Source organism: Notamacropus eugenii, chromosome 6 (genome assembly GCF_028372415.1).
Source record: "Notamacropus eugenii isolate mMacEug1 chromosome 6, mMacEug1.pri_v2, whole genome shotgun sequence".
In the NCBI taxonomy this organism is placed as follows: Eukaryota; Metazoa; Chordata; class Mammalia; order Diprotodontia; family Macropodidae; genus Notamacropus; species Notamacropus eugenii.
In genome coordinates, this window is record NC_092877.1 from 108,281,893 (window position 1) to 108,309,832 (window position 27,940).

The following is a 27,940-nucleotide window of genomic DNA, read 5'->3' on the forward strand; positions in this document are numbered from 1 at the left end:
CCCAACTTCACTCGTTGGTGGCTTCTTTTTCCTCCCGCGAACAATTCCTGTAACTCCTCTCAACAAAGAAAAGGAAAAGGAGGCCGCGCACGTGCTGCGCCCCTTCCCCCCTCCCCTCGGGAGCCCCGGTAAGTCCGCACCCCTTCCCCCACGCCCCGGGCCCCGGCCGGAAGGAGCCGCGCTGGGGAGGGGGTGCGCGTTCAGGTAGGCTGGCTGCTCGGCGGCGGCGGCGGCGGCGGCGTGGGGCAGAGGAAGCAGGAGAGAGGCGCTGTCCAGGGCTGATTTGCAGATATTGCGGCTCCGGCAGCGGCGGCCCGGGCGGGGTGAGGCCGAGGAGCGGGATCGGGTTACACCCCCGCGGCGGGGAGGGAGGGAAGAAAGGAGCCAGGCTCCGAGAGCGGGGGAGGAGGAGGAACGGCGTCTCGGAGGTTGGGGGGGCGTTTGGGGTCCTCGAGGACGGGGGCGGAGCGGGGCGGGAGGCTCGGACTCCCCTTCCCCAGGTGACTCCCGGGCGCTCCGGGACCCCAGGCGGTCGGGGCGCACCTTGCCACCTCGAGGACGAGCGGAGCTGCTCCGTCCTCTAGTCCTGAAACAAACTTCCTGCCGCTGGCCCAGTGCACGCCCGGCCTCCCTCCTCCTCGGGGACCCTCGGCTCGGGGCGCGAGGACTCGCCCGACCCTGGCTGGCTCGCGCATACCCACACACTCCTAGGCCGGCGCCGCCGCCCCCCCCCCCCAATCTCGCGGCCTCCCCGCTCCCCACCCCGCCCCTTCTGCCGCTCCCCCTGGCCGGAAGGCGCTGTTGACTCGGGGACCGGACGGGTTGAGTCAGCCGCGGGGCCCGGGCGCCTCCGCCGATGAGGCTGGACAGCGATTTTTGCTGCTCGGGCGGCCGCCGCTCCTTCCCTCCCGCCTGCCCTCGCCGCGCCCGGGCTGTCCGCGGCAGCACCTTCTCGGCCGGCCGCGAGGTTCCGCTCGGCGCGGCGCGGCCCAGGGCAGGGCGCACGTAGCCGGCCCCGGGCCGCCCTGGCCCGGCCCGGCCCGGCCGTCTCTCCCGACGCCCGGCCGTGTGGGGGGCGGGGGAGTGAAGTTCAGAAACTTCCGGAGGGAGAGGCTGGAAGGCGGGCGGGCCCGACCGGCGTGGGTGGGGGAGACCCGCTCGACCCTCCGGGGGCTGCTTCCTCTCCCACGTTATTAAACGCTTTTCCCGGAGGCGCCAAGGCCGGAGCTCGGCCTCTCGGGGCCCCCCCCCCCCCAACCCTCGCCGGCCTTCGCCTCAACCCTCGAGGGGAGGAGGAGGATTCTTGGGGCAGCTGAAGGTGGGAGACTCCAGAAGCCCAAGCCCAAAAAGTCCTGGTAAAACTGACGGCCTCCCAACTTCCCCATCCCGGGGGGCTCGGGGTCGAGGAGAAGGAAGTGTGGGGAAGGGTCATGGGCAGAGGGGAATGGCCTGGGACCTGGGGCCCGAGCCGAGGCAGGGCTAGGGGGTCCACCCAAAGCCCGGCGCCGGGCCCCGGGGACGTCGCCACCTAGTTTGTTGGCATGTTGGGAGAGAAGAGGTGGGGAGAGGCGGCCGAGCCCCGAGTTTGCAAAGAGCTGCTTTGTGTTGGGTATTTTGAGAAAATGGCCGAATGCCTATTTGAGGCAGGAATGCAGCGGCGGCGGAGGCAGAGGAATGTCTGCAGCCTCCCGGCCTTGCGGCGCTCGTCTCTGGCCTTGCTCGTTGGGCAGCCCCCTCCCCCGTTCCCGAAAGTTCAGAGATGGGTTTGGAGGAAAAAGGAGACAATGTAGCCTCTTAGGGGAGCGCCGGGAGCCCAGAAGGATGGGGCTGGCGGGGCCGGGGATTCGGGGAGGTGGGGTTTCCCTGTGTTGGTATTTTGATGAAAACTCTTCCGACTTTGTGGGTACTGAGCGAAACTGGCTTTTGTTTGGACACTGAGAGGAAACGGGTTACTTGGGTGCCTGCCCCCACCTCGGGCTCTGGGTGCTGAGCGGCCTTTCCCAGCTCGACCTCTGTTGTTTTCTCCGAAGTCGAGGTGATAGTGGAGGAGGGCAAGGCACGCTTAGGTTTGAGAAGGAGCGGAGCCAGACCCTCGGAGGCCAGCTTGCTTTCTTGTAGGTGAATGTGCTGTAATGGCTTCCAGGCTGCTAGGCCAAATCCAGCGTGCCAAAAAAAAGTTACCCCTGGTCCTGTCGGCTCCTGCCCCTCCCGGGAGTGAAATTCACGGTTGTTTTTTCATCCATGAGGTTTTTAGCCAATCAATATCACACTCCTTTCAGAGGAATTGGGGCCATTAACTTTTTTTTTTGGACCAATGGGAGCCTTTAGAAATTAAAACAAACTGGATGGTCCTTTTCACAATAGGTTAGTCTTCTGGAATTAGTGATTGAGTTCATATGAAATTCAATTAAGTTGACCAATTATCGCAGTCTTCCACTTTCCAGACTTGTCTGTGTGTATATAATGAATGCACAGCATGGCTTTCAGCGGCCTCAAAGCTTTCCGATTCATGAGACAAATGAAATGTAGAGGGGTGTGAAGGGGAGGAGAGAGCTCTGCAAGGTTATTGAAATGTTCTGATAATTCTATGAAGTGGAACTGCATACCTAAAAAACTGGTAAGAATGGGACAAAATAGGATCTTCTAAGCAAAACTGAAGAATTGTAACTTGTAAACGTTCTTCATCTGAAATTCAGAAGGGTGGAGTGAAGCCGAGAAAGGGATGTAAATCAAATAAACATATTGGATACAGACTAACCTTGGTTATTGAAATGGACTTTTTTTTTTGAAGAAGTGATCAAAAAGCAATTTTGTTTGGGATATAGTAAAAAAAAAATGTAATTTAAAGTATTTTTAAGCATAAATTTAAATTTAGAACTTAAAATTATTTCTAGTTCTCCTGATTTCAGTACTTCCAAGGATAAGTGATTTTATTGGTCTGGTGCAGATAACATGCAGGCTGAGTAGTCTTCTTATGAGTTGCTGTAGCCAAAAAGCCATGTTGTATATAATCTTTTGAATGATGAACATCTTTCATTTGATCTAAGTTGGCCCATCTTCTGCCTCTAGGAAGTGTTCAGCTTATTGTAAAAGCCTTATGGAGCTGCATTTTGCTAGCATAGACTTTGAAAACTCAAGGTCATGTCCACTGTTCAATGGTGGCCTTGGATTAAGATTTTTCTTACTCTTAAAATAAAAAGTGTTTATATATTTGAAGTTAATTTCATTGAAATCTCTGGAGAAGGCAAGATGACTTTAAAGCAGAAGTAGATGGCTTCATTTTGACACCTTAAAATTACATTTCTTCTCACACGTTTGATTTTAGTTATTTTGGTCTTTGCTTTACAGAGCTGCTGTTATGGCCACTCAAGTGCTGGGTCAGACTGGTGGCAACGGGCTTTTCACTGGGAATGCCAACATCGTCATGGCATTGCCTAACGACATGTACGACTTACATGACCTCTCCAAAGCTGAGCTGGCAGCCCCTCAGCTGATTATGTTGGCAAATGTGGCCTTGACTGGGGAAGTGAACGGCGGTTGCTGTGACTACATGGTTGGAGAAGAAAGACAAATGGCAGAGTTGACCACAGTGGGAGACAACAACTTCTCAGACAGTGATGGGGAGGGACTTGAAGGGGCTCCTGGAATAGAAAGTGAGGCAAGTAGACCTGAAAACATGGAACTGGGGTCTTTGGAAATCATCGTTGTTGACCCTCAGACTGTGTATGAATCATCTGTTCCAGAGACTTTTAATTCAGAAAAAGACCCTCCCTCCGAGGCCCCGTATCAGCCAGAGACCCCTGAGGACAAATGCAAGAGCTTGAAGAGCAAGCCCTTCCGATGCAAACCCTGTCAGTATGAAGCCGAGTCTGAAGAAGAGTTTGTGCATCACATCAGAGTCCACAGCGCCAATAAATTTTTTGCAGAGGAAAATGCAGAGAAACAAGCCCAGCAAGCGCAGACCAAGGAGTCCGAGTCTCCCGTGGCTGAAGAAGCGGATTTTTCCAAGGGGCCCATCCGCTGCGACCGCTGTGGCTACAACACTAACAGATACGATCACTATTTGGCCCACCTGAAGCACCACAACAAAGCCGGAGAGAACGAGCGAGTGTATAAGTGCATGTTGTGCACGTACACCACCGTGAGCGAGTACCACTGGAAGAAGCACCTGCGGAATCATTTCCCTAAGAAAGTGTATACCTGCTCCCAGTGCTCCTACTTCTCAGACCGGAAGAACAATTACATTCAGCATATTCGAACACATACTGGTGAGAGTGTTGTGTTTTTCTTCATTCTGTGTGCTGTCTTTCCTTTCTGGGAGCCAGGGAGCCTTTTGTCTAGTCTCACCCTGTTTACCCTAGGCAAGTGTCTTGTTCTTATCTGTGAAGAGGCCCATCTATATAGCTGACATAGCTTTTAGAGGTAGTGCTATTGGCACTAATGATCTTTATAATGTAAAATAAAACCTTATTAATCAAGACTGATTGGAAGAAGTAGGCTGTATTGAAGAGCTAGAAAAGCCAAAAATTCCATTTTACTTTCCAGTACATGCAGTATTGTCAACTGAATGCTAACCATCTTTTTGTACACTGTAGATTTAATTACATGAAAATCTACCTGTGATGGTTAATGGTTTTTTTTCCTTCAACATTTGGCATTCCTCTAGGAATCCCCTGTAGCCCATTAACTTTCTTTAGAGTAAACCACCTTCCCCCCTTTTTAGATATTGCAAAGGGAACTTTCAGCTGTAGTTAGTATGGCTGTCAAAGGGAAAGTCCTTATCTTAACATTAGTTTAGGAAAGACAGAATCTGCCTAGTGAGTTCATAAATTTAAGGAAAAATAAATACCAAATTCTCATTTTGTACAACTCATGAAATCTCCAAAGGCAACACTTCTCTTTTTATAAATATTAATAGTCTTCAGTAATTAATTCCTTCCCCCCAAATTTATTTGGGAACATAAAAGTTTTTTTTTAATATTCAGTGATTTGAAGACATCATATGATTAAAACAATACTGTTTGCTGTGGTTGTTATCCAGATTTAGATCAGTGTCTTCCAATATATGTACAAGGTCTTTTTATCATTCAATTTAACTTTATAAAGAAATGAGTGTCACTTTAATTGTAATGAAGTTTTCACAAGTCCTGTATTTTTATTCATGGTGTAAAAATATACTACTTTTGAGTTTAATTATTAATAATTAAGGACAATATGGAGAGAGTAAATATTCTAATAGATTATTATGTAGGTTACAAGTGGAAAGAACTGGAAAGCTCTGTGTTTATCAACACTAGGTACCCTCTGTGGGAATAAGCAATTTTCCCAGAGGGGTGCCAGAGCTGAGCAGACTGATATAAAATATTGAAGTGTGTTGGCAGGTCAGTCATATCAGTTATGATGTGTGTTAAAGTGGAGTCTCTTTTAATGCTGGTAAAACATTTCAATTACAGTAAAATACAGGATTTAAAAGCCATAGTGGATGAGCCACCTATTTAAAGCAGTATTTGATTACTAATACTGCATCAGTGCTCATTTTCATAGCACTTTATAAATTGTAACAATGTTGTCCTCACAACAACCTAGTGAGGTAGTGCAGTTAATACTGTCCAACCAGAGTAAGAGAGCTAAGAGGCATACAGACCTAAGGAAGAGACTTCTAACAGGAGAGGGTAGGACTCAAAGATACCTTTCTAAGGGAAAGGCTCCCAGTTGTTATGGGGGACACATTAAAACTTAACCAAGCCGTTCAGTTTTCTCTAAAAGGGATTAAACCTGGATTCAAGTAATTAAGGTTTTGATGTTAGCTTACTAACAGTTATAATTGTGGTGTAGGGATAAGGTCAGATGTGTTCTCCCTAAGAAGATAGAGGAGGGGAGTATGGGCTTCTCAGTGGTAAAGTGACTTCATCTGTCCAGTTGCACAAATGTCGGAACTGAAACTGAATCCCAAGTGTTCTGGATTCCAACTCTTAAATAACACACTTAGAAACGTGTTGAATTAAGCTTCAATTCCTTGCTAACTTTTCAATATAGGAAAATCATTTGGATTGCTTCTTAAATTACCTAATGAATGGAGCGTGCCCTGTAATTTGTGATGATTTGTGGGTATTTTATCATTTTGTGGCTTATTGACTAGTTTAATGATGAACCAGTTTTGCCAACCAGGGCTACTTCTGCTCAACTTTTTCCCATATCATAGCCAGTGTGTACTTCCTAGAAGGTAAATTAATTTTAATGATAGCCTAAGAAAAATTTAATCTTGTAAATAGGAATCAGTGCTTTTCAAAACTTTTTGGATTGTCTTACTTTAGTCTGTACAATACATTTTTAAAAGAGTTCATCAAAAACTCATCAGTGAAATAGTAATAGCCACCATTTATATAGTGCTTACTCTGTGCCAGACACTGTGCTTAGTGCTTTACAATTATTTCATTTGATCCTCACAGTGAGGCTGGGAGGTAGGTGCTGTAATTATCCCTACTTTACAAATGAGGAAACTGAGGCAGAGAGAAGTTAGGTGACTTGTCCGGGGTCCCCACAGCTCGGTAGTGTTTGGGGTCACATTTGAACTCAGATTCTTATGATTCCAGGCCCACTGCTCTATCTACTTCACCATAATCAGGTTTGCCCAATTGCTATACCGTCTAGATGACAGTTCCAATTAAAATACATTCTCTAAGAAAGGATTCTGAATAGTGTGGCGGGATGTTAGTATTATTATTCATTCAGCCTGTCAGTTAGTTGGAAGCAGGGAGAATTGATCAGCCCATGGCTTTTTTTTAACCACATTGTAAAATTCCCATACTACCTGATGTCAGTGACCCCTGTTGTCTGAATCTGTAATTGAATCTTCATTAAACTTTCGCTAGTTCATAGCCCAAACTTATTAGATAGGATTTGCTTTCCAGTTTAGGATTTGCAGCCCTCTTCCAGTTTCAATAGTTGTTTGAATTTCTTAGACTTGTGGACTGCTTATTTGAACACAAACTGGCTTTAGTTAAAATAAGATCTCAGATCTTGTATTTTCCAGCTTAGTACATTTTTCTGGAGTTTAGAAGAAAAATAACTAGAAAATGTCTTCTGGGCAGAGGGACTGAGAAATGGTAGAACATGGGGGAAAATGTGGGAAAGGAGGAAAAAGGCATCCTAACAAGTTTACCATTTTCTTTGTATTTAAAAGGTAATTGAGAGTTTTAATTTAAAATGTATTGGAAGGAACAGGATAAAATGTCCTTTCTTATTTTGGGTGTGGAATGTTGTATAGGCTTCACTGTTTTTCTTAATTTAATGGGGGAGGATATGTCAGGGTAGGACTGTAAAAAGGCATCATAAGAAAAATGAAGGAGAAGAATTGGAAGGGCCTGCCAAGTACCTTGAAATACTTTTGGAAACTTGATGAATGAATCAAGAGAAGTAGATTCTACCTATTTTTGATGTGCTATACAATTTTTCAGTGTTTAAATCTTAAGAAATGCATTCCGCTGAGAGATTTTAAACAATAGATTAGTTTACAGGACAATTGCAGATGTATCTGAACGGCTCATATTGCTCTGACTTTGTTTCATTTGTTAGACATTAAATCCCTTCATGCCAGATGGGAGAGATAAAGAAGGATCATAGATTTAGAACTGGAAGGACCTCAGAAGTTGTTTAATCTGACCTCCCCCTCAGTCTTACTTCGCTCTTCCCATTTTACAGATGAGGACACTGAGGCCCATGGAGATTAAGAGATTTGCCAGAACGGTTGTTTTGCATCAGAGATGGCATTTAAACTCATGTCCTCTGACTCACAGAACTACTGCTTTTCCCTGTACCACACTACCTATTGTAGGGCAGAGTCTGTGCCCTCAGGGAACTTATAGCCTACGAAGTACATAGCTATGAGACAAAAGAAAGAATGTGGTATTTTTTTTCCTGTGAATGTCAACAGCAGGACAGAAATGATTCTCCTTTTGGGGAAGGCTCTGTGAAGAGGCAGTGTTCAATCGGAGTTTTAAAACTGGGCATGAGGAGCTAAGATGTTGGTGGTAGGGATTACTATTTTGTAGGATAAGAGTTGAGGATAAGGTGAGCAGCCTAGTATGTTTAGAAGTACTAGATAGTATTTATATAGCATTTTGTCTACTAGTTTATTTTAAAATCTTTCATTCTATTTTATCCATTAGAAGATCATTGATTTTTTTACTGTTACCTAGGATCTTTTGAGAGTGTTATAATTGGTAGTTTTGGAACAGGACTGCTGTGTAGTTAGAGGCACAGCTATCAAAACCATTTAAAGTTTTTATTACTGGGATTAATAATCATATTTTATATGTTTTTTATATGAGGTATTGTTGTACCTCATTTATGTTTTTAGTATTGAGGATAAACTGCTGAACTCTTCTCAAAGTCCGTGGAGTTTAACGTTGCTCTGTCATGGATCATGTTCATGTTTCACTACTGCCATATTTATGGTGCTCCTTGGAGATTTCTTTTATTTTTAGAGTTTTTATTTTGAAAAAAAGGAATAATGCATGTCCCTCCTTTACCTTTTCAATACTTTGGGAATCCACATTTTTATAAATACTCCTAAGCTTCTAGTCGATAATATTTAAATTGTTGTTTGATATGAAAAGTCTTTGTAATTTGATTAATCAGTTCTTGGAATTGGAAGATGGAAGAATACTTGCCTAGATTCTTTCCAGCAATTTGTCCATCTCCCTTCAAACTGCCAGTTTAGCCCATTCCCTCAGTTTTATTGCTTTGTTATTTATATGATAAAAAGCAAACTGATTGGAGGATGTAACTTCCTCCATAGTCACATGTTATGCAGTTTCACCAATTGACACTTTCTACCGCGGGAGAATGTTTTTGATTGAAAATTCGCTTATTGTTGCCCCATAAGTCTAGTTAACAGTTCAATTGTCAACATTCTCAATCCATCTAGAGACAGTTTCATTTATCATTCAAGCTAATCCATAAGTGTTTTTTCCTAATAAAATCTGCCATTATCTTAAAAAGTCTCCAGACCAAGGTTCCTACGGCACCACTCCCACTAAACAAAGCTATTTTTAATGGAACCATCCATTCCTAACATATGTATTATTATTTTTTTCATGTTCATTCTCCTTTCTCTGTTTCTCTGCTCTCCCATATTTTTCACTCTCCTACCCCTCCACTTTTTCAGGACAAAATAACTGGAATTCAAATTTTGAGATTTACAAAGTACTTTCCCTTAAAGTAGACTCACTCTTAATCTCTTTTTTTTAAACAGTTGAGGAACGTTGAGACCTAGAGAAGTTAATTAACTTACTTAAGGTTGCATGGTTTTAAAGTGTAGGAATTAAAATATCTCTACGTGGATTGGGATAATAGGTCTTTCCATTGTATCAGATTGCCTTTCTGATTATTTTCACCTTAGTTAAGGGAAACTCCCTGATGTGAAACTACTTTCACAGAAACATAACACTTAAACCACTTGTCTTAAGTGAGTTGCCTGGAATATTGAGAAATTAAATGACTTGTCATGGTCGTACAGCTTAGTGTTTTCAAGGCAGAACATGAACTCATATCTTTCAAACTCCAAAACCAGCTCCCAGTCATTTATGGTATATTACCTCATTACCAGATTATTGCCTCTAATTATTCTCAATTAATCTGACTATGTCAATACTGGAATTGTAACTCTAGTATACTGATGTATTCTAATAGAGTTTCATTTTTGTGTTTTTGTTTTTCTCAGCCCAGTTGTGCTTGACAAATGTTTGTTGATTAAACATTTGTACTACTTTCAGGGATGTCAGACTGATGTTTCCTGGTAAAAATAGAGAGGAGGGAAGGGGTGATCTTTAACCCTAGAATTACAGGAGCATGAATTTTAGAAGTGGAAGGGACCTTAGAAGCCAAATCCTTCATTTTTATAGATGAAGAAACTGAGGCATAAAGAAGTTAGGTGACTTGCTCAGGCTCACATAGCTACTGAGTGGAATTTGAACAGGAAGTAGTGTGCCTGGTAAGCAAAATGTGGTAGTAGAAAGATTAGGGCTCTTCTCTTTAAACTCTCCCTAAATAGAGGTAGGCACCAGCACTGTTCATCAGCTTCTTAGCCCCTTATACCCATAGGCTTGCGGAGTTAATCGCAGATGGGAAGACAGTTAACAACAATGGAAGTCACAGAAAACCAAAATGATCTTTTTGTTGTGTGACTGCCTGCCCTGGCCTTCTCAGTCAGTGGTAGAAGCATAATTTGAAGACATCTTAGAGAATATCCCTGACTTAAGAGGTGATAAAATTAAGACCTAGGGATCTTCTTCAACATTGGAGCTTTTCATCTCTTGTCGCCTTCCAAGTCACCTTGAAAGAATTTGTATACATTAACTTAAAATTTATTAGTCTTATCCATAAAATGGTTGATAATACTAATCTCTCTCAAAAAGTTGTTAAAACTGCTAGCTAAGAAAATAGTACTTACACAAGAGCTTATATTTCTATGGTTCATGAAGCTTTGCGAATACATGTCTCAAAAATCTTAGTGTAGCTTTAAGCTTTCATAATGAAGCTAAGTTTTTGGCACACCCCACACTTTCTCTTGTTTGATCCTCACAGTAACCCTTTGAGGGTTAACATTGCCATTGGATGAGAATATTATGAGGAAACTAAGTTCATAGAGGTTTATGTGACTTGCCTAAGGCTGCAGACCATAAGTAGAAACTGAGCCTTCTATGTATTGACTCCCAAATTCTGCATTTACTAATTTAATCTTTTGTAAAAGCACCTTCCTCACAGTAAGTCTTTGAGGTAGGTAGTAAAAACAAAAAAAAAAGAGATTGCCTGAGTAATTGTTACTCACAGCTAATTTCATAGATATAGACCTTTTCAAATTCAGATTTTAAAAAATTTTAAAAATAGAAGTTAAGTTCCACAGTTGTGGCAGACTGCTTTTTAATTATGTTGTTCCATATTTACTGCCAGATATTATTAGATACTTAATGTACCAGGAGGGCTGGAGAACATTTTGAAGGATGGTCATTTTTATTGTGCGCAACTTTAGGATTTCTAAGCTGATTTGTCCATGTGCTAAAAACTGAATCAAGGAAGAGTCTAATAATTCTAATAGCACACTAGTCACACCAGTATATCAAGTGTGCTTTGCCTGGGCATAGATGGTGATGAGTAGTGTATGTATTTTGTCAGTAAGTGATGGATTTTCTATGTATTTTGCCTTTATTGACATTTCTAATATATGATTGATTTATTTGCAGGTGAACGCCCATATCAGTGTGCTATGTGTCCCTACTCCAGCTCGCAGAAGACGCATTTAACTAGACATATGCGTACTCATTCAGGTTGGTAAGAAAGGCGGTGGGGCTTCTGTCTTGGTTGATAAACAACTTTTATAGGGAGCTTTCTTTGGAACTGTTACTTAAACTTTTGTGAAAACATTCTGGAATGTTTTTATAGGTATAACCTTTAATTAGAGTTAAAAAGTTACTAATCTGATAAAAGACTTATGTTTAGGTAAGTAATGAGTTGATAAACTAGCAAGTTACTTTCTTAATGATGTTTTTATGTTGTATTAAAGTAATCTGTGTCTCCACCTAGTGGACACATTTACGTTAAGTTTTTCCTTTAATTCAATGTATGTGTGGCAACTTAGACTTGTGAGTAGGAAAATATCTTTAGTACTTCAAGTATCTTTAATCTCAGTGAAATGGGTTCTTCCACCACTAAAGATCGCAACCCCTCTAATTTAGCAGATTTTAGGAGATTAGCAGAGTCTTCAAGAGTTGAGTGTTTGTCACACCATATTTGCAACCTAATTATGAGCCTTTCCAAACATACTAGGCAACAAACTTAATCTCCCTATAATTGAGTCATTTCTAGGTTAGTTGGACCTGCCAGAGCTTGAAATCTAATGGTATGTAGACATCAAGAACCCAGGTTCATCTCCTTGCCATAATGAGGCACCAAAGCAAGACTTTAAGTAAAGGATGTCATTGAGGATAAATAATGGATTACTGGTTCCTTTGGATCACTGAGTTGCATGTTTGTGGAAGTCTTTTTTTTTTTTAAATCGAGTCGAAGGGGTTATAGGTAAGTTTAATGTTAACCAGTATAATAAAGACCATAGATCTAATAAAAAGGAATTCTCTGTCTTAGAATGTAAGAAGAAACGTTGCTTCTGCCATGTACTCTATTTTGGAGATATTTTTTATGATTGCTTTTGACATACATGCAGAATTTTGGGGTTGTAGGAACAAAACTACACTGATCTGATAAGATAAGGAAAGTAACATAATAGAGGAGCAAAACAGAGACATATTTATAGCTGTTGAAGACAAAGGGAATGCAAATTAAATTATTAGATTGAAGAGCTTTATTTATAATTTTTCATGTCTTTTTCTTATGCCTTTTTAAATACATCATTTCCCAGTATACTCTTCTCTAGACTTCTTCTTGGTGATCCTCTTATAACAGAGAAAGAAAAAAACCAGTTAATTAACCTGTACATCATGTATACCTTGTCTGCTGTTATCTGCATATTTCATACCCATAGGCTCCTACCTCTTCAAAAAAAGGAGAAGGCACTATGCTCCAAGCTTGATCATTATTATGCAGCATTTATTTTATTTTTTGCTTAATAGTCTCATAGTCATTGTTCATATTGGTTTTCATGGTTCTGCTTTGTATCAGTTCAAATAAATCTTCCCATACTTTTGTGAATTCCTCATTCATTTTTTCATAAGGCACAGTGATATTCCATTGCATTTATGCACCACAAGTCATTAAGCCCTACCCAGTGGTTGTTCACTTGGTTTTCAGTTCTCTGTTGCCACAAAAAGTGCTGCTCTGTAGATTTTTGAAATCTTTCTGTCTTGACTTCCTTGGGGGTTTGTCCCTTGTGGGTTGAGCATTTTTAGTCCCTCTTGGCTCTACTAACTATATGAGTGTGCCAGCCTCCTCTTTCCAATACTTATGTTTGGCCTTCTGTCCTCTTTGACAGACAAAGTGTGAGATGAAGCCTTGTTTTGATTTGTAGTCTTCTTTATTAGTTATTTGGAGCTTCACAGTTGTTAACAGTTCTGAAGTCTTGAGAGCTCTCTTGTTTATTCCTTGGACCACTTTCTCCCTTGTGAACTCTTGAATCTTAGATATTCATGTTAGCACTTTAGCCAAGCTGAGATAGAGAGAGAGAGAGTGTGAGAGAGAGAGAGTGTGAGAGTGTGTGTGTGTGTGTGTGTGTGTGTGTGTGTGTGTGTGTGTGTGTGTGTGTGTGTGTCTTGCCTGAAGTCTATGAAGTACTTAGATAAAGTTGTGCTGGCTGCTGGGGTAAGCCTTAGCCATGGTGAGTCCTCAGTGAAGGGTTTCTTCTCACTTTTACAGGCCATCAAACTTGTTGACTTGGAGTCATCAGACCCTGGCAAACCAATTTCTCATAGCTAAAGCCATGACATTTTAATAATTAAGAATGCCTGTTGATAATTTATAAAGAGAACACTAAGTAACATGATAATAAGTACTGGTCACCTGTAAGGTATGCTCCCCCTTGAACAAGTCTATTCAGGAGACCAAATTTAGATTAAAATGTTGTTTGGTGAGCAAAGAATCAGAAAAAAGAACTTGGGTGTTCCTATAAAAGGATATTTACTCTGTGTGAATGGGAATATATATGTAGAGTTGGAGGGGACATAACCTACCATGTATGTACTCTCATATGTGTACTTTAGAGATAGATAGTTCTGCCTAAATCATTTGTACAGCTCTTGAAATCATAACACCAGTTTTCTTTTTGCAGCCCAAAACTACCAGCTAAGGTAATTCTTCGAGACAAAATTTTCTCCTTACTGACCTGCTAATTTTTAAGTTCTCTGTTATTTTCAGTAGAATTTTATGGTGACTTTATGTTAACATATGAAAGGAACCCCAATATTGTAAGCTGTTTCCACATGAAAGTATAAAGTTATAACTAATCACATACATTATATGTTCTTGTTTTGGTTAAAGATTCAAATGCCAACCTTATCCCTAGATTTAAGAGTGTTGTGTCACTTTGGGGACAGACCTGTAGTTCTTAAAAAAAAAATTTTTAAGCAATTAGTAGAAAGTTAGGGCTATTTGAAAATAATAAAAATGATTAAAACTTGGTCATCTCCTTCATTTTTCAATTAGAAAGAATCTTGACTGCAGATTTTATAAATTATTTTGTAAGTAGAATTAGTGTGTTTTTTTTAAAGATGTTACAAAACCATTTCAAGTTTCGACTTTTACTGTGGTATGTCCAGCATAAGACAGTGTGCATTTTGGTATTACTCCTTTTATGAGCAGTATTGATACTGGCAAACTATAAGTATGTGGCAGAAAAAAACCCTGCACTGAGCTACTTAAAAATCTTTGACTTTATAATTTAAATGAATACATAATAAAAGGGATATTATTTGACTTCAATATAACTTTGCCCCTATAGTATCAATTTAAATTTATATTCATTTTTACCACTCTCCCAGTTTCTAAAGTGTTGTCTGTTAGGGACCATTAAAGTTTTTATCATATTCTGACTTAGCAGAATATATATATGTGTTATGATTTATATCAGTTAAAGTAAATTTTCCAGTAATTGGGTCTTTAAGAACCATTTAAAATTATTTTCAACCATTTTAGTTTTAAAAATCTGTTTAAAATCATTGTATACTTCCCTACCTTAACCAAAATGCATTGATATTTAGCATAAAGTACATTTTTGTCAGTGATTCAGGATCATTATTATAAATATTTTTAAAATACATTTTTGTTACCTTCTGTTTAATATCAACTACGCTTCCCAGTATATCTCCCCAGCCCTCCCTCCCCACCTATGATAAAGAATAAAGAAAGGGGGAAAATGGTCTAGCAAAACCAGCCCAAGAAAAATACTGAATACCTCTGTAAAAACATCAGAATGGAATCTATTTGTGCTCGGGGTCCTCTATTTTTCTTATTTAATTTCCTTAGTACCTTGTGAGGACATCAGATTCTGAAGGAACAGTTGTTTCTTCTCTATTAGACGGTCAGTGCTGCATCATCTTGCAGTACCTTCTTGGAGTGCCCGAGTCTGAGCTGGCCTTTTGCAGTGAGTTGGTCTTTTCTGGCTGCTGCTATTCCTTGGGGCTTCCAGGATTCCCACTCGGGGACTTTCTTAGTGGAGCCCTCCACTTCTGCTGCTTCTAGACACAGAGCTTTGCAGGATATACATGTGTCTCTGACCTACCCGTCAGTTTTTGTGTGGTCCTGGGGTGGAAGAAGTCATTTCATGTAATTTTTCATTGAAAATCTTGATTATCTTTGGATATAAATCTAAAGTTTTTGCTGCATTGGGTTTGTGGGAGCTATGCATGAAGAATATATCTGCTTCTGTTTAGATAGTAATCTTAACTGTGCCTTTCTTTTTGTCATTAGCCTTCTTGGGTCATTAACCTAGTCAGTGGAATGTGTGGGTTAGAAGGTTTATAGATATGTTACTTTTTTCTCATAATTTCGTGTTGCTTTCCGGAATAGTTGCACCAGTTCACACCTTCACCAACAGTGCATTAATGTGCCTTTCTTTTCCACATTCTCTCCAATATTGTCTTTTCTCATTTGTCATTTTTGAGAGTTTACCTGGATGTGAGGAGAAACCCAGAGTAATCTTGATTTATGTTTCTCTGAATATTAATAATTTAGAGCAGTGGTCTCAAGCTTGGATAGAATGTGACCACTAATGTAAGCATCCTTTGGTGATGTATTGACTTAGGAAATTACATATTAACATTATCTATGTTTAATTGTAGTTTATTTTGTTAAACTATTTCATAATTACATTTTAATGCTTCTGGAATGTTGTGGTGCCAGTGTTTTGGACACCTCTGGTTGGAGCATTTGTTGAGGTCAAGGCTAACGCCAGCTCAGGTTCAATTTGAGGAAAACTAATCCCTCTTGTGGAAAAATAGGGAAAACCTGGTTCTATCACAGAATTCTTTTATTTCATTTTTTCTGGATATTCATGATAATATATTCATATTCATTTATTTTTCCTTGTGGAAAAATCCATTTCTTTCATATGATTACTTATATATCCTTTACTCTTTATCAAGGAAATACTATATTGCTACATTCAGGTACCACAATTTATTAAACCATTCCCATTTATGGGTACCTGCTTTATTTCCATTTCTTTGCTGCTACAAAAAAGTGGCCAAAACATGTTTTGTGTGGTAACCTACACATGAGAAGTGCCATAAGGAGTATTATTGAGGATATCTTACGATTGGAAAAGTGAAATGGGCTGATTGTGCAGTATGAGAGAACAAAAGCCGATGACAGATTCAAATATACAAAGACATAAAAAGACCCCAAACCAAAGACCTTTTAGCACTTTGTGTGGGTCCTTTGTGTTGTTTATGGGACCACATGAGCAAGAATTGCATGAGATGAAAAGGCATGGATGGAATCATAGAAATTGCCATCGGTTAAGTCCCTGGTTCTATTTTAATATCAGCTGTTGTTAAGGTCTCTCTCATCTTGTAATTTCTACAGTGTGGAACTTTAGTAAGCCTGTAGTAGTACCCGTAGTAACCAAAGAATTGTTTTATTGGACAGGAAACATAGACATTCCTCTGTTAAAACTTACTACCTCACAATCTATTTTTTAAAAATAATTTTTATTGATATTTGTCTTTTTTTTTATATCATCATAGTTTTTTCCAGTATTGCTTCCTATCCTGTTCATCGAGAACTATCCCATATAACAGTTTTTTTGAAAGACAAAAAGTCAGAACACATGCAGTATGGCCCACATGTGAGGACCTCCTGCCTCCAGGAAGGGGCAGATGCGGGGCAGTACCTCATAATCTCTTTGGAAGCCATGTGTTTTGTTTTTTTATGATTTTGTAACATTCTGACTTGTGTGGTTGCTCTTTTCATTTTTATTGCTGTAGTCGTGTATATTATTTTCTTGACTTAGCTTTTTTTACTGCACCTGTAGATCTTATCATGCTTCTATCATATTCATCATTTCTTATAGAGAGTAATATTTCATTATATTCATATTCCAGTTTGTTTAGCCATTCTCCAATCAATGAGAGATTCCAGTTCTTTGCTATCATAAAAAATCCTGCTATAAATATTTTGAGGTATATGGAAATTTTCTTCTTTTCAGTGACTTTCTTCTTCTTCAGTGACTTGGGGTATAATTTCAGTGATGGACTGAGGTATGGACATTGGATCACTTTACTTGAAGAATTCCAAACTGCTTTTCAAAATAATTGTGCCAGTTCACACTTCCACCAACAATGCACCCTGTCTATCTTCCCATAACTCCTTGACTGTTGACGTTGACTTTTGACATCTTTTTGTCATCTTGGCCAGTTTGCCAAGTGTGAGGTGAAAACTCAGGGTTGTTTTGATTTGCATTTCTCTTCTTATTAGTGATTTGGAGCATTCTTTTATATGATTGTAAATACTTGGCAATTTTTTTGAGTGCTTATATTTAGTAGCATTTTATTGTATAAGAATAGCTTGTAGTGATATAGGCATATAGTTATCCTTTTCACATTGCGGGTGGGGGAGGTATTCGGGATTAGGAGAGCAGGACCTCCTTGATCTCAAATATCTATGTAAAACTTTTTGGTCCTCCCTTTGTACCAGAGAAGAAGTCTTAATTGTTATGATATTAGAAGAAACTATGTTCATATCATATAATATTTTGCATATATTTCTGCATTTCTGCATTTTTAATTTTTGTTGTTGTTGTTGTCTGCGGCTTCCACAAAACTCCCCCCAAATTCCCATTTAGTTTCTTTTGCCAACCCATGATATATTGAAATCTCAGTGGGAAAAATCGAGATATGGAAGGGATAACTGTATATGACTGTCTTGATTTATTGATAGATTATATAGCTTGGATACCAAACCCGTTTTTCCCCACGCAACTGCTTTCTTTATCCTACATGCGTTAATTTTACTAGTAGAAGCTTTCCAGTTTCATGTAATGATAGTTATCTGTCTTTTGTAATTACCTCTTTCCTTGTTTGGTGAAGAATTCCTCTTCTACCCATATCTGAGGAAGGCATATGATTTGTTTCTCTTTTGATTTTTTAATGTCACAGTTCATTTATAATAGATGTGGCTTTATTTTGTATTTAAGACAAAATCTGCCTACCTGTAACTTCCATCTGTCAGTCCTAGTTACATCCCCTGGAGCCACACTATTAGGATTAGATTCAGTGTTAATTTTCAGAGAATCTGATGAAGACCATGCTTACCCATGGCCCCTGTTCATCTTCACCTGTCCTCCTCTCTTCCATTGCCTTCTCTTAACCCCCTTTCAGGCTAAGCATCTTCCACTCCTATTTGCTCTCCTGAATTTGTTCAGGCTTGTGTATTTCCTTCTTAGTATACTCTCAGAATTAAACATCATAACTAGATATGGCTTGACTAGTGCCTGGTGGTTACTTTAATTCCTTCTTTTGTCCTGGACATTTGGACCCAAGCCTGTGTTCTACAGTTTTTAGTCTGACCACTGAGAAGTGAAGTGGTTGGCCAGGGCCACAGCCAGTGTGGATCAGAGGCAGGGGAACTTTCTGACTCTAAGGAGGATGGTGCCACACCAGTCTTTCTCCTGGAAACAAAGCTGTTATTAATGGAGCGACTAAGAGTCATAGCATCCTGGACCATGCTGAAGTGTTGGAATCAGTTAAACCCCTCTGGCTTCATAGGTATTAAACTTGTTCATTGCAGGACTTGATGTTATCCTGACTAAAATTAATCTTGGTAGATTGACCTTATTCCAGTCTGCTGGGCTTTTTGAATCTTGATTCTCTTGTTCCTGTGTAAGTGTAGTTTTGTGTAGTACCTGGCACATAGTACGTACTTAATAAACGTTTTGTTGACTGGCTATTAACATCTGATAAGCATGTCTTCACCAAGAAAATAGTGTAACAAAAATCTAGGAAGTTCCTCCAGTTTGACATGGTTCCAACCAGTAACCCTTGGGTAGGCAGTCAGTTCTGCATCTTTGTAACTGTATCATCTTGGCCACATTCTCCTGCTTTTGTGTAAGACAATCTCCTCATTTCTACCAGCTAAGCATTTCACAGTCCTTCAAGGTTCCATAATTTATTTCATCCATAGGGTCACTCCTGCCACTGGATAGTGTTAGAACCTCTCCAAGAAGAAGTAAGTAGGTTTTGTGAGTTGCTGCAACAAAGAAATTCATTGATTTGTAACCCACAGAGTGATCAGGCTTTCTGTACCTAGCTCAGCTAGACCTCACGTAACGGATACATTGTCTTTTTCTATAAACATAGTCTTCGGCGAGAGAAAAACATGAGGTCTACTCTCATCACATTCCACTAAAGGAAAGAATAAAATGCACACTCATTTTGATAGGAAAACCTATCTCACAATACAGGAGAGTGGGGGACAAGGGCACAAGCAGAGTGGGGGGGAGGATAGAGGGGAGGGCATGGGGAGGAGAATGCAATCCAAGGTCGACACTCATGGGGAGGGAAAGGATCATAAGAGAATAGAAGTAATGGGGGACAGGATAGGATGGAGGGAAATATAGTTAGTCCTATACAACACAACTAGTATGGAAATCATTTGCAAAACTACACAGATTTGGCCTATATTGAATTGCTTGTCTTCCAAAGGGAAGGGGTGGAGAGGGAGGGAGCTAAAGAAGTTGGAACTCAAAGTGTTAGGATCAACTGTAATGTTCTTACCACTAGGAAGTAAGAAATACAGGTTAAGGGGTAAAGAAAGCTATCTGGCCCTACAGGACAAAAGAGAAGACGGAGACAAGGGCAGAGAGGGAGGATAGAAGAGAGAGCCGATTGGTCACAGGGGCAATTAGAATGCTTGGGTTTGGGGGGGGGGGAGGGGATAAAAGGGGAGAAAATTTGTAACCCAAAATTTTGTGAAAATAAATGTTTAAAGTTAAATAAAAAAAAAAATAACAGTCTTCAAGAATAGGTAGCGATGAGTCAGAGGTAGGACTAGTGGAAGTTATCCTTGTAGGTTATCCTGGTAACCTTGTTTTTTTTTTAAAAAATGAAATGAGGTTAGTTTACTATGAAATTTTCTCTGAGAGAAACCATTTTGAATTAGTCATTAGTTTTCCTTTTTAAAATGTTTACAAATAATTTGATAATCTATTTTTGAGTGTTGCCAGCCAACAAATTTGTCTGTAGTTTCTGTACTCTACCTCTTTTTTTCTCTTGGAAATTTTCTTGCCTTAATGTATTGACTTCATTTAGGGGGAAAAAGTGAAAAGATGAACAGTCGTCAAAAGAAGAAACAAATATTTGTTATTAATTCTTGGGGAGAAGATAGAATCGCATTATCACACCTGTCAAATTGGCAGAAAAAGTTTAAAAGACGCAAAACCCATTTCTTGTGGGGATTTAGAGAAATAGGTTACTGTAGTGCCCCATTGCTAGTAGAATTGTAGACTTAATTGAATACACTTAAATATATAGTAAAAGTTACAAAGATAGATATATGAGTGACTTGCACAGGGTCACAGATGAGTCTTCGTGACTTCGGTCATGGTCTTCTATCTCACTGTGCCATATAGCTACCCAGAGATTTTCATAGGATTATTTGTCATTGCAAAAATCCTGGAAAGAAACCTTATTGCCCAGTCGAGGGGGAACTAGATGAACATATAATGCTGTTAATGTTAATATATGTGAGGAGGTTAAAGAAATATGGAAAGATCTTTACGTAAAGAAAAAACAGGGAAAGGAATGGGAATTAACATAAATATGGAGACTCAGATGGAATGATAAAAGTTACGACATTTTATGATTTCAGTTTCATTTATTTAAATATAGTTTCAAAGCAATTTTTTATAGTATGATATTTATATAATTTTGATTCATAAAGAAATAAAGCATTGGTTAGACCAGGATTTAGCTAGACCTAGATTTTGACCTTCTTGAATTTGTGGTTACTATGTCCCATCTCATTATTTTGAAAAGATTCTAAGTGATGCTTACCCAATGGTGGGGGTTTTTTTAAACTATATTTTTCTTCAAATTCTTTCATGTAGATACTGGTTTATCTCATACTTTCATATTAGGATTAAGCATAGATGTGAACCTTTGGAAGTAGTCTGAGAAAGTATTTAAAAGAATTTCTGTGTTTTCAATAGGCATCCTTTATTGGTTTTGAACCAAATATGCTTAGTTGGAATTTATTGGCTTTTGAAAGGGCATTGTTAGTTATTAATATTGTATATTATTTCTATATGCATCTCTTTCAAGAGTTGAAACTTTTTTATTGTGTTAATCCTCTTCATTCACCACATAGGATATGTTTCAATTCCTTAACTATGGAAATAAATACCTGGAACTGTTTTTTTATGCCTTTGTGGAAGTTTTGTATATTCGACCTTGAACCATATAACATATTTTGGGGATATTTTTAATGAGTATTTACCATTATGTATGTATGTGTTTTACTCATTTTTATTACTTAAATTTACTAGAGTTTGAGTGTTTAAGTAATTAAGAATTTTACCATTTCTCATTGTGGAATTTTATGTTAATTTAAGTTTAATATCTTATTTTTGAAGCTTTCATTTTAGCTTTGATTACATATTTTAAATCCTTTTAGAGTTTTGAAGAGCTTTGATTTTTTTGAGACTGTATGAATATTCTGTTTGATCAATTGTTAATTTCCATTTTTCTACAATGCATTCCAAAGGACCAGTTGGGTATGGATACCGTTTGGTAATATTACTGTAGAGTGCTCTAGATGGGTATGTACTCTGATAGAATGTGTGTTATCTATTGCTCCTTTGAATTTTTTTGGGCACTGTTTTCAGTGTATTTGTGATTGTATTTTTTTCCTAGCTTCTTCTTTTAGTGCCATATTTACTTGTGTTTTCCCCTGAAATACTCCCTGACTTTCAAAGTACCCTCCCATCTTCTGCTTTAAAATTTCTGATAAACCTGCCAGAAGGTTTACTTTATATCCTTTTTAAGTAGGATTCAGTTCAGTTCAGTGAATATTGGACAAATACACCTCTTATATATGGTGAATGCAGTGTTGAGAGAGATTAAAAAATTTTGATGTAATCCCTGCCATAGCTTTATTGATTTAGAGCTATATAGGACTTCAGGGATTGTCTGCAACTAGTATCTTACAGAGTGTCAAACTGAAGTCACATGGGTAGTGAACATCAGAGGAAGGATTTGAACCCAGGACTTCTGGCACCGAGAGTGTTCTTATCCACCACCTTGCCTCCTCATGGGGATTCTCTAGCAGGGGAATAAAATACAATTAAAATATACAATATTTCACGTTAAGTTCATTGTATAATGCTAAGCAAAATGTTTTGCAAGGTTCAAAGAGTAGAAGGATATGATGATACTTATGAGTAGTAGGATAAAATATTTAAGGAAGGTTTCAGAAAGGTGCGATTGGAGTTTAAAGGATGGGTAAAAATTTAACAGGTTTGAACTTGTTCAGTCGTTTTTCAGTCATATTCAACTCTTCATGACCCCATTTGGGGTTTTCTTGGTAAGGATGCAGGAGTGGTTTGTTGTTTCCTTCTGCAGCTCATTTTATAGAGGAGGAAACTGAGGCAAACAGGGTTAAGTGACTTGCCCAGAGTCACACAGCTATAATGTGTCAGGTCAGATTTGAACTCAGGAAGATGAACCTTCTTGACTCCAAGCCTGCCATTCTGTGCACTGCACCTCCTTGATCCCCTAGAAGGTTTGATAGGGAAGAGAATATTCTAGGCGTGTGAGATTAGGATAGAGAGGTAAGATGGTTCAGCGTTTTAAAAGGATTGTTGAATGCAGGCAGAGAAATGTGACTTTCTCAGTAGACATTAGGGAGCCATTGTTGATGACTGAACTGGAGTGGTTTGACTAGAAGGTCATGAAGATTAGAATGGCTTCAGTTTGAAGGAGTAATTGAAACGGAGAATCTGGAGGTAAAAAGGATTAGGAGGCTACTGTAATAGGCAGCATACTCAGTAATGAGAAGCTGTGCCAGGGCCTCTGGGTGGAAGGCTTGAAGTAAATAAGATTACTGCAATAGTGAGTGTAGAGAGAGAAAAGAGGGAAGAAACAGAAAATGAGTAATTAGAGTAGTGTGGGACAAACCAGGAAAATTTCCTAGGGATGGGTTTGAAAACAGAGAAATTAAACTTAGTGACTCCTGTAAGTAGAAGGGAGGGAATGAAAACAGGTGATGCAGGGAACTTTTGAGGCATGAAAGGAAAAATATGAGGGAATTGTCTGTGGAATGGCCTTAATTTCAGGTAAATAAGAGGTTGTATTGTGTACTTTTTAAGTGTTGGGGGGAATATGGTTGAGAATGTTAGATAAATTACTTAAATCAGAGTCCCCCAATTCCTCCTTTAAAATGAAAGTACTGAAGTTGGTTTCTAGGGTCCCTCCTTGATATGACAAATTTATGATTCTGAGAGAGGTGAACAGGTTTGTGAACTCTCACAGTGATGAATGTGATAAAGAGTTTGTACCTATTTAGACAGTGGATTAACTTAAAGGAACAGCCTAGTTATTTGCTATTGGCTGGGAAATAGAGAGGGTGAGCTAGCTACTTAGTAATTCTTTCCTTCTTTTTCCTTTTTGCCCCTATCCATTACCCTCCAAGTCCTGGTTTTAAGCTAATTTGTGGAGACACAGGAAAGGCAAAAGTAGTTCTGACCTCAAGGAACTCACGCGCTAATGGGGGAGACAAACGTAAACATAAATAAATAGGTACATACAAAATAGATTTCAGAGGATAAAGCAGTCAACGCTAGGGATACCAGAAAGGCCTCCTGCCGTAATACGTTGCTATGCCACTGCTAGGAGGACGCATTTTAAAAGTTGGTGAGATTTTCAAATCAAAGCTGTTGTTAAGAATGGTAGCAGAAAGGGATAATAATAGTTCCTTCTTTTACAGTCAAAGTATTGGTGGGGAACGGGAGAAACTAGTAAATACTACTAAATATACTAGTAAATATGGCAACTAAAAGATGCATGGGTCAGTTTTTTTCTTTGTGCATATTTGCTTAAACTTGGGGACACTGTTGGCATCCATCCTTCTACGTTTGTTCAAATTAGTTTTGAATTCGTTTTATTTAAAATTTACTTTCTTCCCACTTTTTTTATCTTACCTACAGGTGAGAAACCATTTAAATGTGATCAGTGCAGTTACGTGGCCTCTAATCAACATGAAGTAACTCGACATGCAAGGCAGGTTCACAATGGACCGAAGCCGCTGACCTGCCCGCACTGTGACTACAAAACAGCTGACCGCAGCAACTTCAAAAAGCATGTAGAACTTCATGTGAACCCGCGACAGTTCCTTTGCCCTGTGTGTGACTATGCTGCTTCCAAGAAGTGTAATCTGCAGTATCATATCAAGTCCAGGCATTCTGACTGCTGTGATATTGCAATGGATGTTTCCAAAGTGAAACTGAAAAAATCCAAAAAGAGTGAGGCAGACAATTGTGGTTCTGATAATGTGGCCAGTGAAAAAACGGAAAAAGAACAGGCAAGAACAAAGGGAGATGTGGTGGAAAAGATGAGTGAAAAGAATGTCAAAGTTGAGAAAAAAGAAAAAGAAAATGCCTCAAAAGAGAAAAAGCAACTGTGCACTGTGGTTTCCTTAGGCCAAGTGACCACCCGAAATCGTAAGTTGGCAACAGAGTCAAAGGAGGTAGATGTCAAAGCAGGGAAAAGTTCAGAAAAATCATGTAAAAGCAAGAAAGTTAAAAGAAAAATGGAAAGTGAAGCAGCTTCTTCAAATAGTAATCCAGCAAATGATATAGAACCTGTGGTGAAAAAGAAAAAGAAAGTTGAAGGCCGATCCAGAAAGAGCCAGGAAGCTGGAAAAGATGACGTCAGAATGGAGGAGCATAAAAAACAGAAAGCTTGCCTGAAGAAAAACAAAAAAAAGAAAGCTTTGAAAGGTAAACATGGTAAAAAACCTACCAAGTCCATTCAGGTAAAGCCAACTCAAAATGAGCTAGTCCCTGAACAATCTCCTTCTCTTCCCCCTCTTGTTCCTCCCCCTCCTTGTCCTCCTTCTCCTCCTCCCCTTCCTCCTCCTCCTCAAGAGGATCCAAAGGAAAAGTCTGACAGCCTTAGGGAAGAACCACAGAAAGAGGACATCCTTGTGAAAGTGCCTGTTAATAGTCCAATAACTGAAGAAAGGTCAAACCCTCAGGACTCTCTGTCAATGCCTGCGCCTACGCCCTCGCCAGAGCCAGCACCAGCACCAGTACCAGCACCAGCGCCTGCACCTGCACCTCCACCTGTACTTGCACCTACATCACTGGCCGGAAATGTAGAGAATGCAGCAACGAAAGACCAAGAAATATTCGTTGAACAGAAGGCAGAAGACAAACAAACTGCTCTTCAGAAAGCTGTAGATGAGGAGCCAAATGAGAGGCAGCCTGGTTGTGCCCAGGAGTCACTTAGTGCATCACCTTGTGAGCCAGGGGAGGATCTTGCTAATAAAGAGCATCAAACTGACATGGTGTGTGAAATGGAAACTGAAGTGAGTCCAACCCCAGCAGAGCATCTGGCTGATAAAGACTTGACAGCTGAAGAGCCCCCTTCAATGCCAGAATCCCCAGTGTTGCCAGAACCTGAGCCTCCTGCTCCTCCACCAGCCACAGAGCAGTGTGAGCCAGCTTCCCAAACAGGGCCAGTCCCCTCCTCAGCTCCTCCTGCTGCAAATGAGTCTCAGGAACTTGATGAAGACGAGGGCATCCACAGTCACGATGGCAGCGACCTAAGTGACAACATGTCAGAGGGCAGCGATGACTCTGGGTTGAATGGTGCTCGGTCTGTGCAGGAAGAAACAAGTGTAAAAGCTTCCCAGGAAGAAGTAGCCGTGGCAGCTGAAGTGGCAAACTTTGTTTGCATTTTCTGTGATAGATCTTTTAGAAAGGAAGGAGAATATAGTAAACACCTCAACCGACATTTAGTGAATGTCTACTACCTTGAGGAAGCGACTAAGGAGTTAGAATAACTTAAACTTCATATGAACACATCTACAATTCTTTTATAAGATCTATTCCATTTTATGAATAATTATTGTAGTGACAATTTCCTTTAATTCCCTTCTGTTTAAGTTTGGAGTAGTGTCTGATCTCAAGTAGATACTTTTTCTTCCCCACCCTTGTGTAATTGTTAATCTCTTGCCTACACTAGTGAATCCAAGGAATTGGATTCCTCTTTTCTACTAAGCTAGCGCTGTAGTGAAAGATTATTAGCCTTTGCATAAGTTATTGTTAAAATGAGGTTTTTGAAAACCAAGATGTTCTGTTAACCAGTTAGCAGTAGTCGGTGTTTTTCCCATTTCTAGTCTCTAGTTTTATCTAAAATACAACGTGGTTCTTGGTTCCTTGTTTAGTCGGGCATAAATCAGCATATTGGTAGCAAATTACTCAGTGGTTTTCTTTGAGGAATCTGATGTCTCTTTCAGAAAATTAGCACTTTTAACAAAAAAAAAGCCACGGTGTGGTTAAAGAAATGAACAGTCATACTTTTAAAAAATGTTTTTTGTTTCTCTTTATATGGACAGTGAATTTCATTCACATTTATTAGTCTTTTTTCTGATTTTTGATTAGAATTTCTGATTTGTATGCGTCAAATCTTCATATATATTATAACAATGGTTTTTAATTGTGGGAAGTAAAGGGGAGTGTTATTTTTTATTTTTGGTGGTGCTTTAATGGCTTAAAATGTTGCACATTGTGTTTTTGATTTTTTCCTTTTTTTTTTTTTTTTACCTATGCAGTGTAATCTTTTAGAAATAGCATTTTTTTGCTGTACAGGAACACTTTATATATGTGAGTGTATGTGTGTATATACATATGTGTGTGTGTGTGTGTATATATATATATGCATGTTTATTTTGGTTCATTTAAAAAAAAACTTTCAGGTTTGTTGCTTACCACAGAGCAGGTATTTTTCTGTTCATTTCCTTTGCTGCAGTTTGTTGTCTTTTTCATGGGAAGTCATTTGAGTTTGCTAAAATTAAGAATTATTTGTGTGTATATGTGCTAATGTGTAGTTTGTGAGCAGATGAAGCAAATGCAGATTCAGTCCACTATATTTTGATTTTCACATCTGATGCATATTAGAATCTGTGTTTCATATTAATTTATTTTCAAGTGGCTATAGTAAATTGGCGCTCCTTGGTTTTGATTTCACAATCATTACGCAATTTGGCGGTATACTGTATGATGAATATGTGAGTAAAATCTCACATAGCAAATATCAGTAGATTTTTTTTTTCCACCCTGAGTTTGTTTTGGTATGGCTACTTCTCAAACTGCGTAGTATAAATTGAACCTTTCATGTAAACGTATTTTCATAAATGGTTGATGTCTATATAGCCACCAATCCAAAAAAATAAGTATAATATGCTGGTAAGTAGCAAACCTGGGATTGGAAAAGAAGGGAGGGAATTACCTCTTCCTTTTTCATTCTAGTTATACAGAGACTTGGAATCCTTCAAGGTTTTATTTTTGGGGTAAGAGAAGGCATTTACAGATGTTTGTACATCAACCCTGGCTCCATACCATGAAGAGAGTGAATAGGGCATCTAATACAGTTAACTTGAACCTCTGTGCCATCCAGATTTTTAAAAATATATGTATACTCTCAGGACACATTTTGCTAGCTCCAGCGCTGTGTGCACCCTGGCTTACCTTTGCATCAGCCGGAGACTGTGAGTGGGAGGGAGATCCAATCTTTCGTATTTAGTGTGGGCAGTTGGCACTAGAAGGGAGGTCTTTTCAGGACAGTGTATTTTCCTCTTAGTGGTCATTTTTTCATAGGTTCTTTGGCCAACTGCTAAAGACTGCAAATACAAATTTGACTTAGAAGTTTTTTTGTCATTTAAAAAAAAAATCTGAAAAGTTTTCCTAGCAAATATATTGGATTTGAGTACAGTTTTG

General features: G+C 39.4%; 1 protein-coding gene across 5 annotated transcripts; it reads left to right on the top strand.

Annotated features, from left to right (window-relative positions):
• REST (RE1 silencing transcription factor) lies at positions 1 to 27,914 on the top strand. 5 transcript variants are annotated; one of them, XM_072620849.1, is made up of 4 exons: positions 1 to 128; positions 3,349 to 4,268; positions 11,244 to 11,327; positions 24,146 to 27,914. In XM_072620849.1, exons 2-4 carry the CDS (start codon positions 3,359 to 3,361, stop codon positions 26,002 to 26,004), a joined length of 2,853 nt encoding a protein of 950 aa, XP_072476950.1. In that variant the 5' UTR covers positions 1 to 128; positions 3,349 to 3,358; the 3' UTR covers positions 26,005 to 27,914. The 5 variants fall into 5 exon arrangements, with proteins under 5 accessions (XP_072476950.1, XP_072476953.1, XP_072476952.1 ...); XM_072620852.1 differs by lacking the exon at positions 1 to 128 and adding an exon at positions 181 to 323; XM_072620851.1 differs by lacking the exon at positions 1 to 128 and adding an exon at positions 1,047 to 1,318.
• The last annotated feature ends 26 nt before the right edge of the window (positions 27,915 to 27,940 follow it).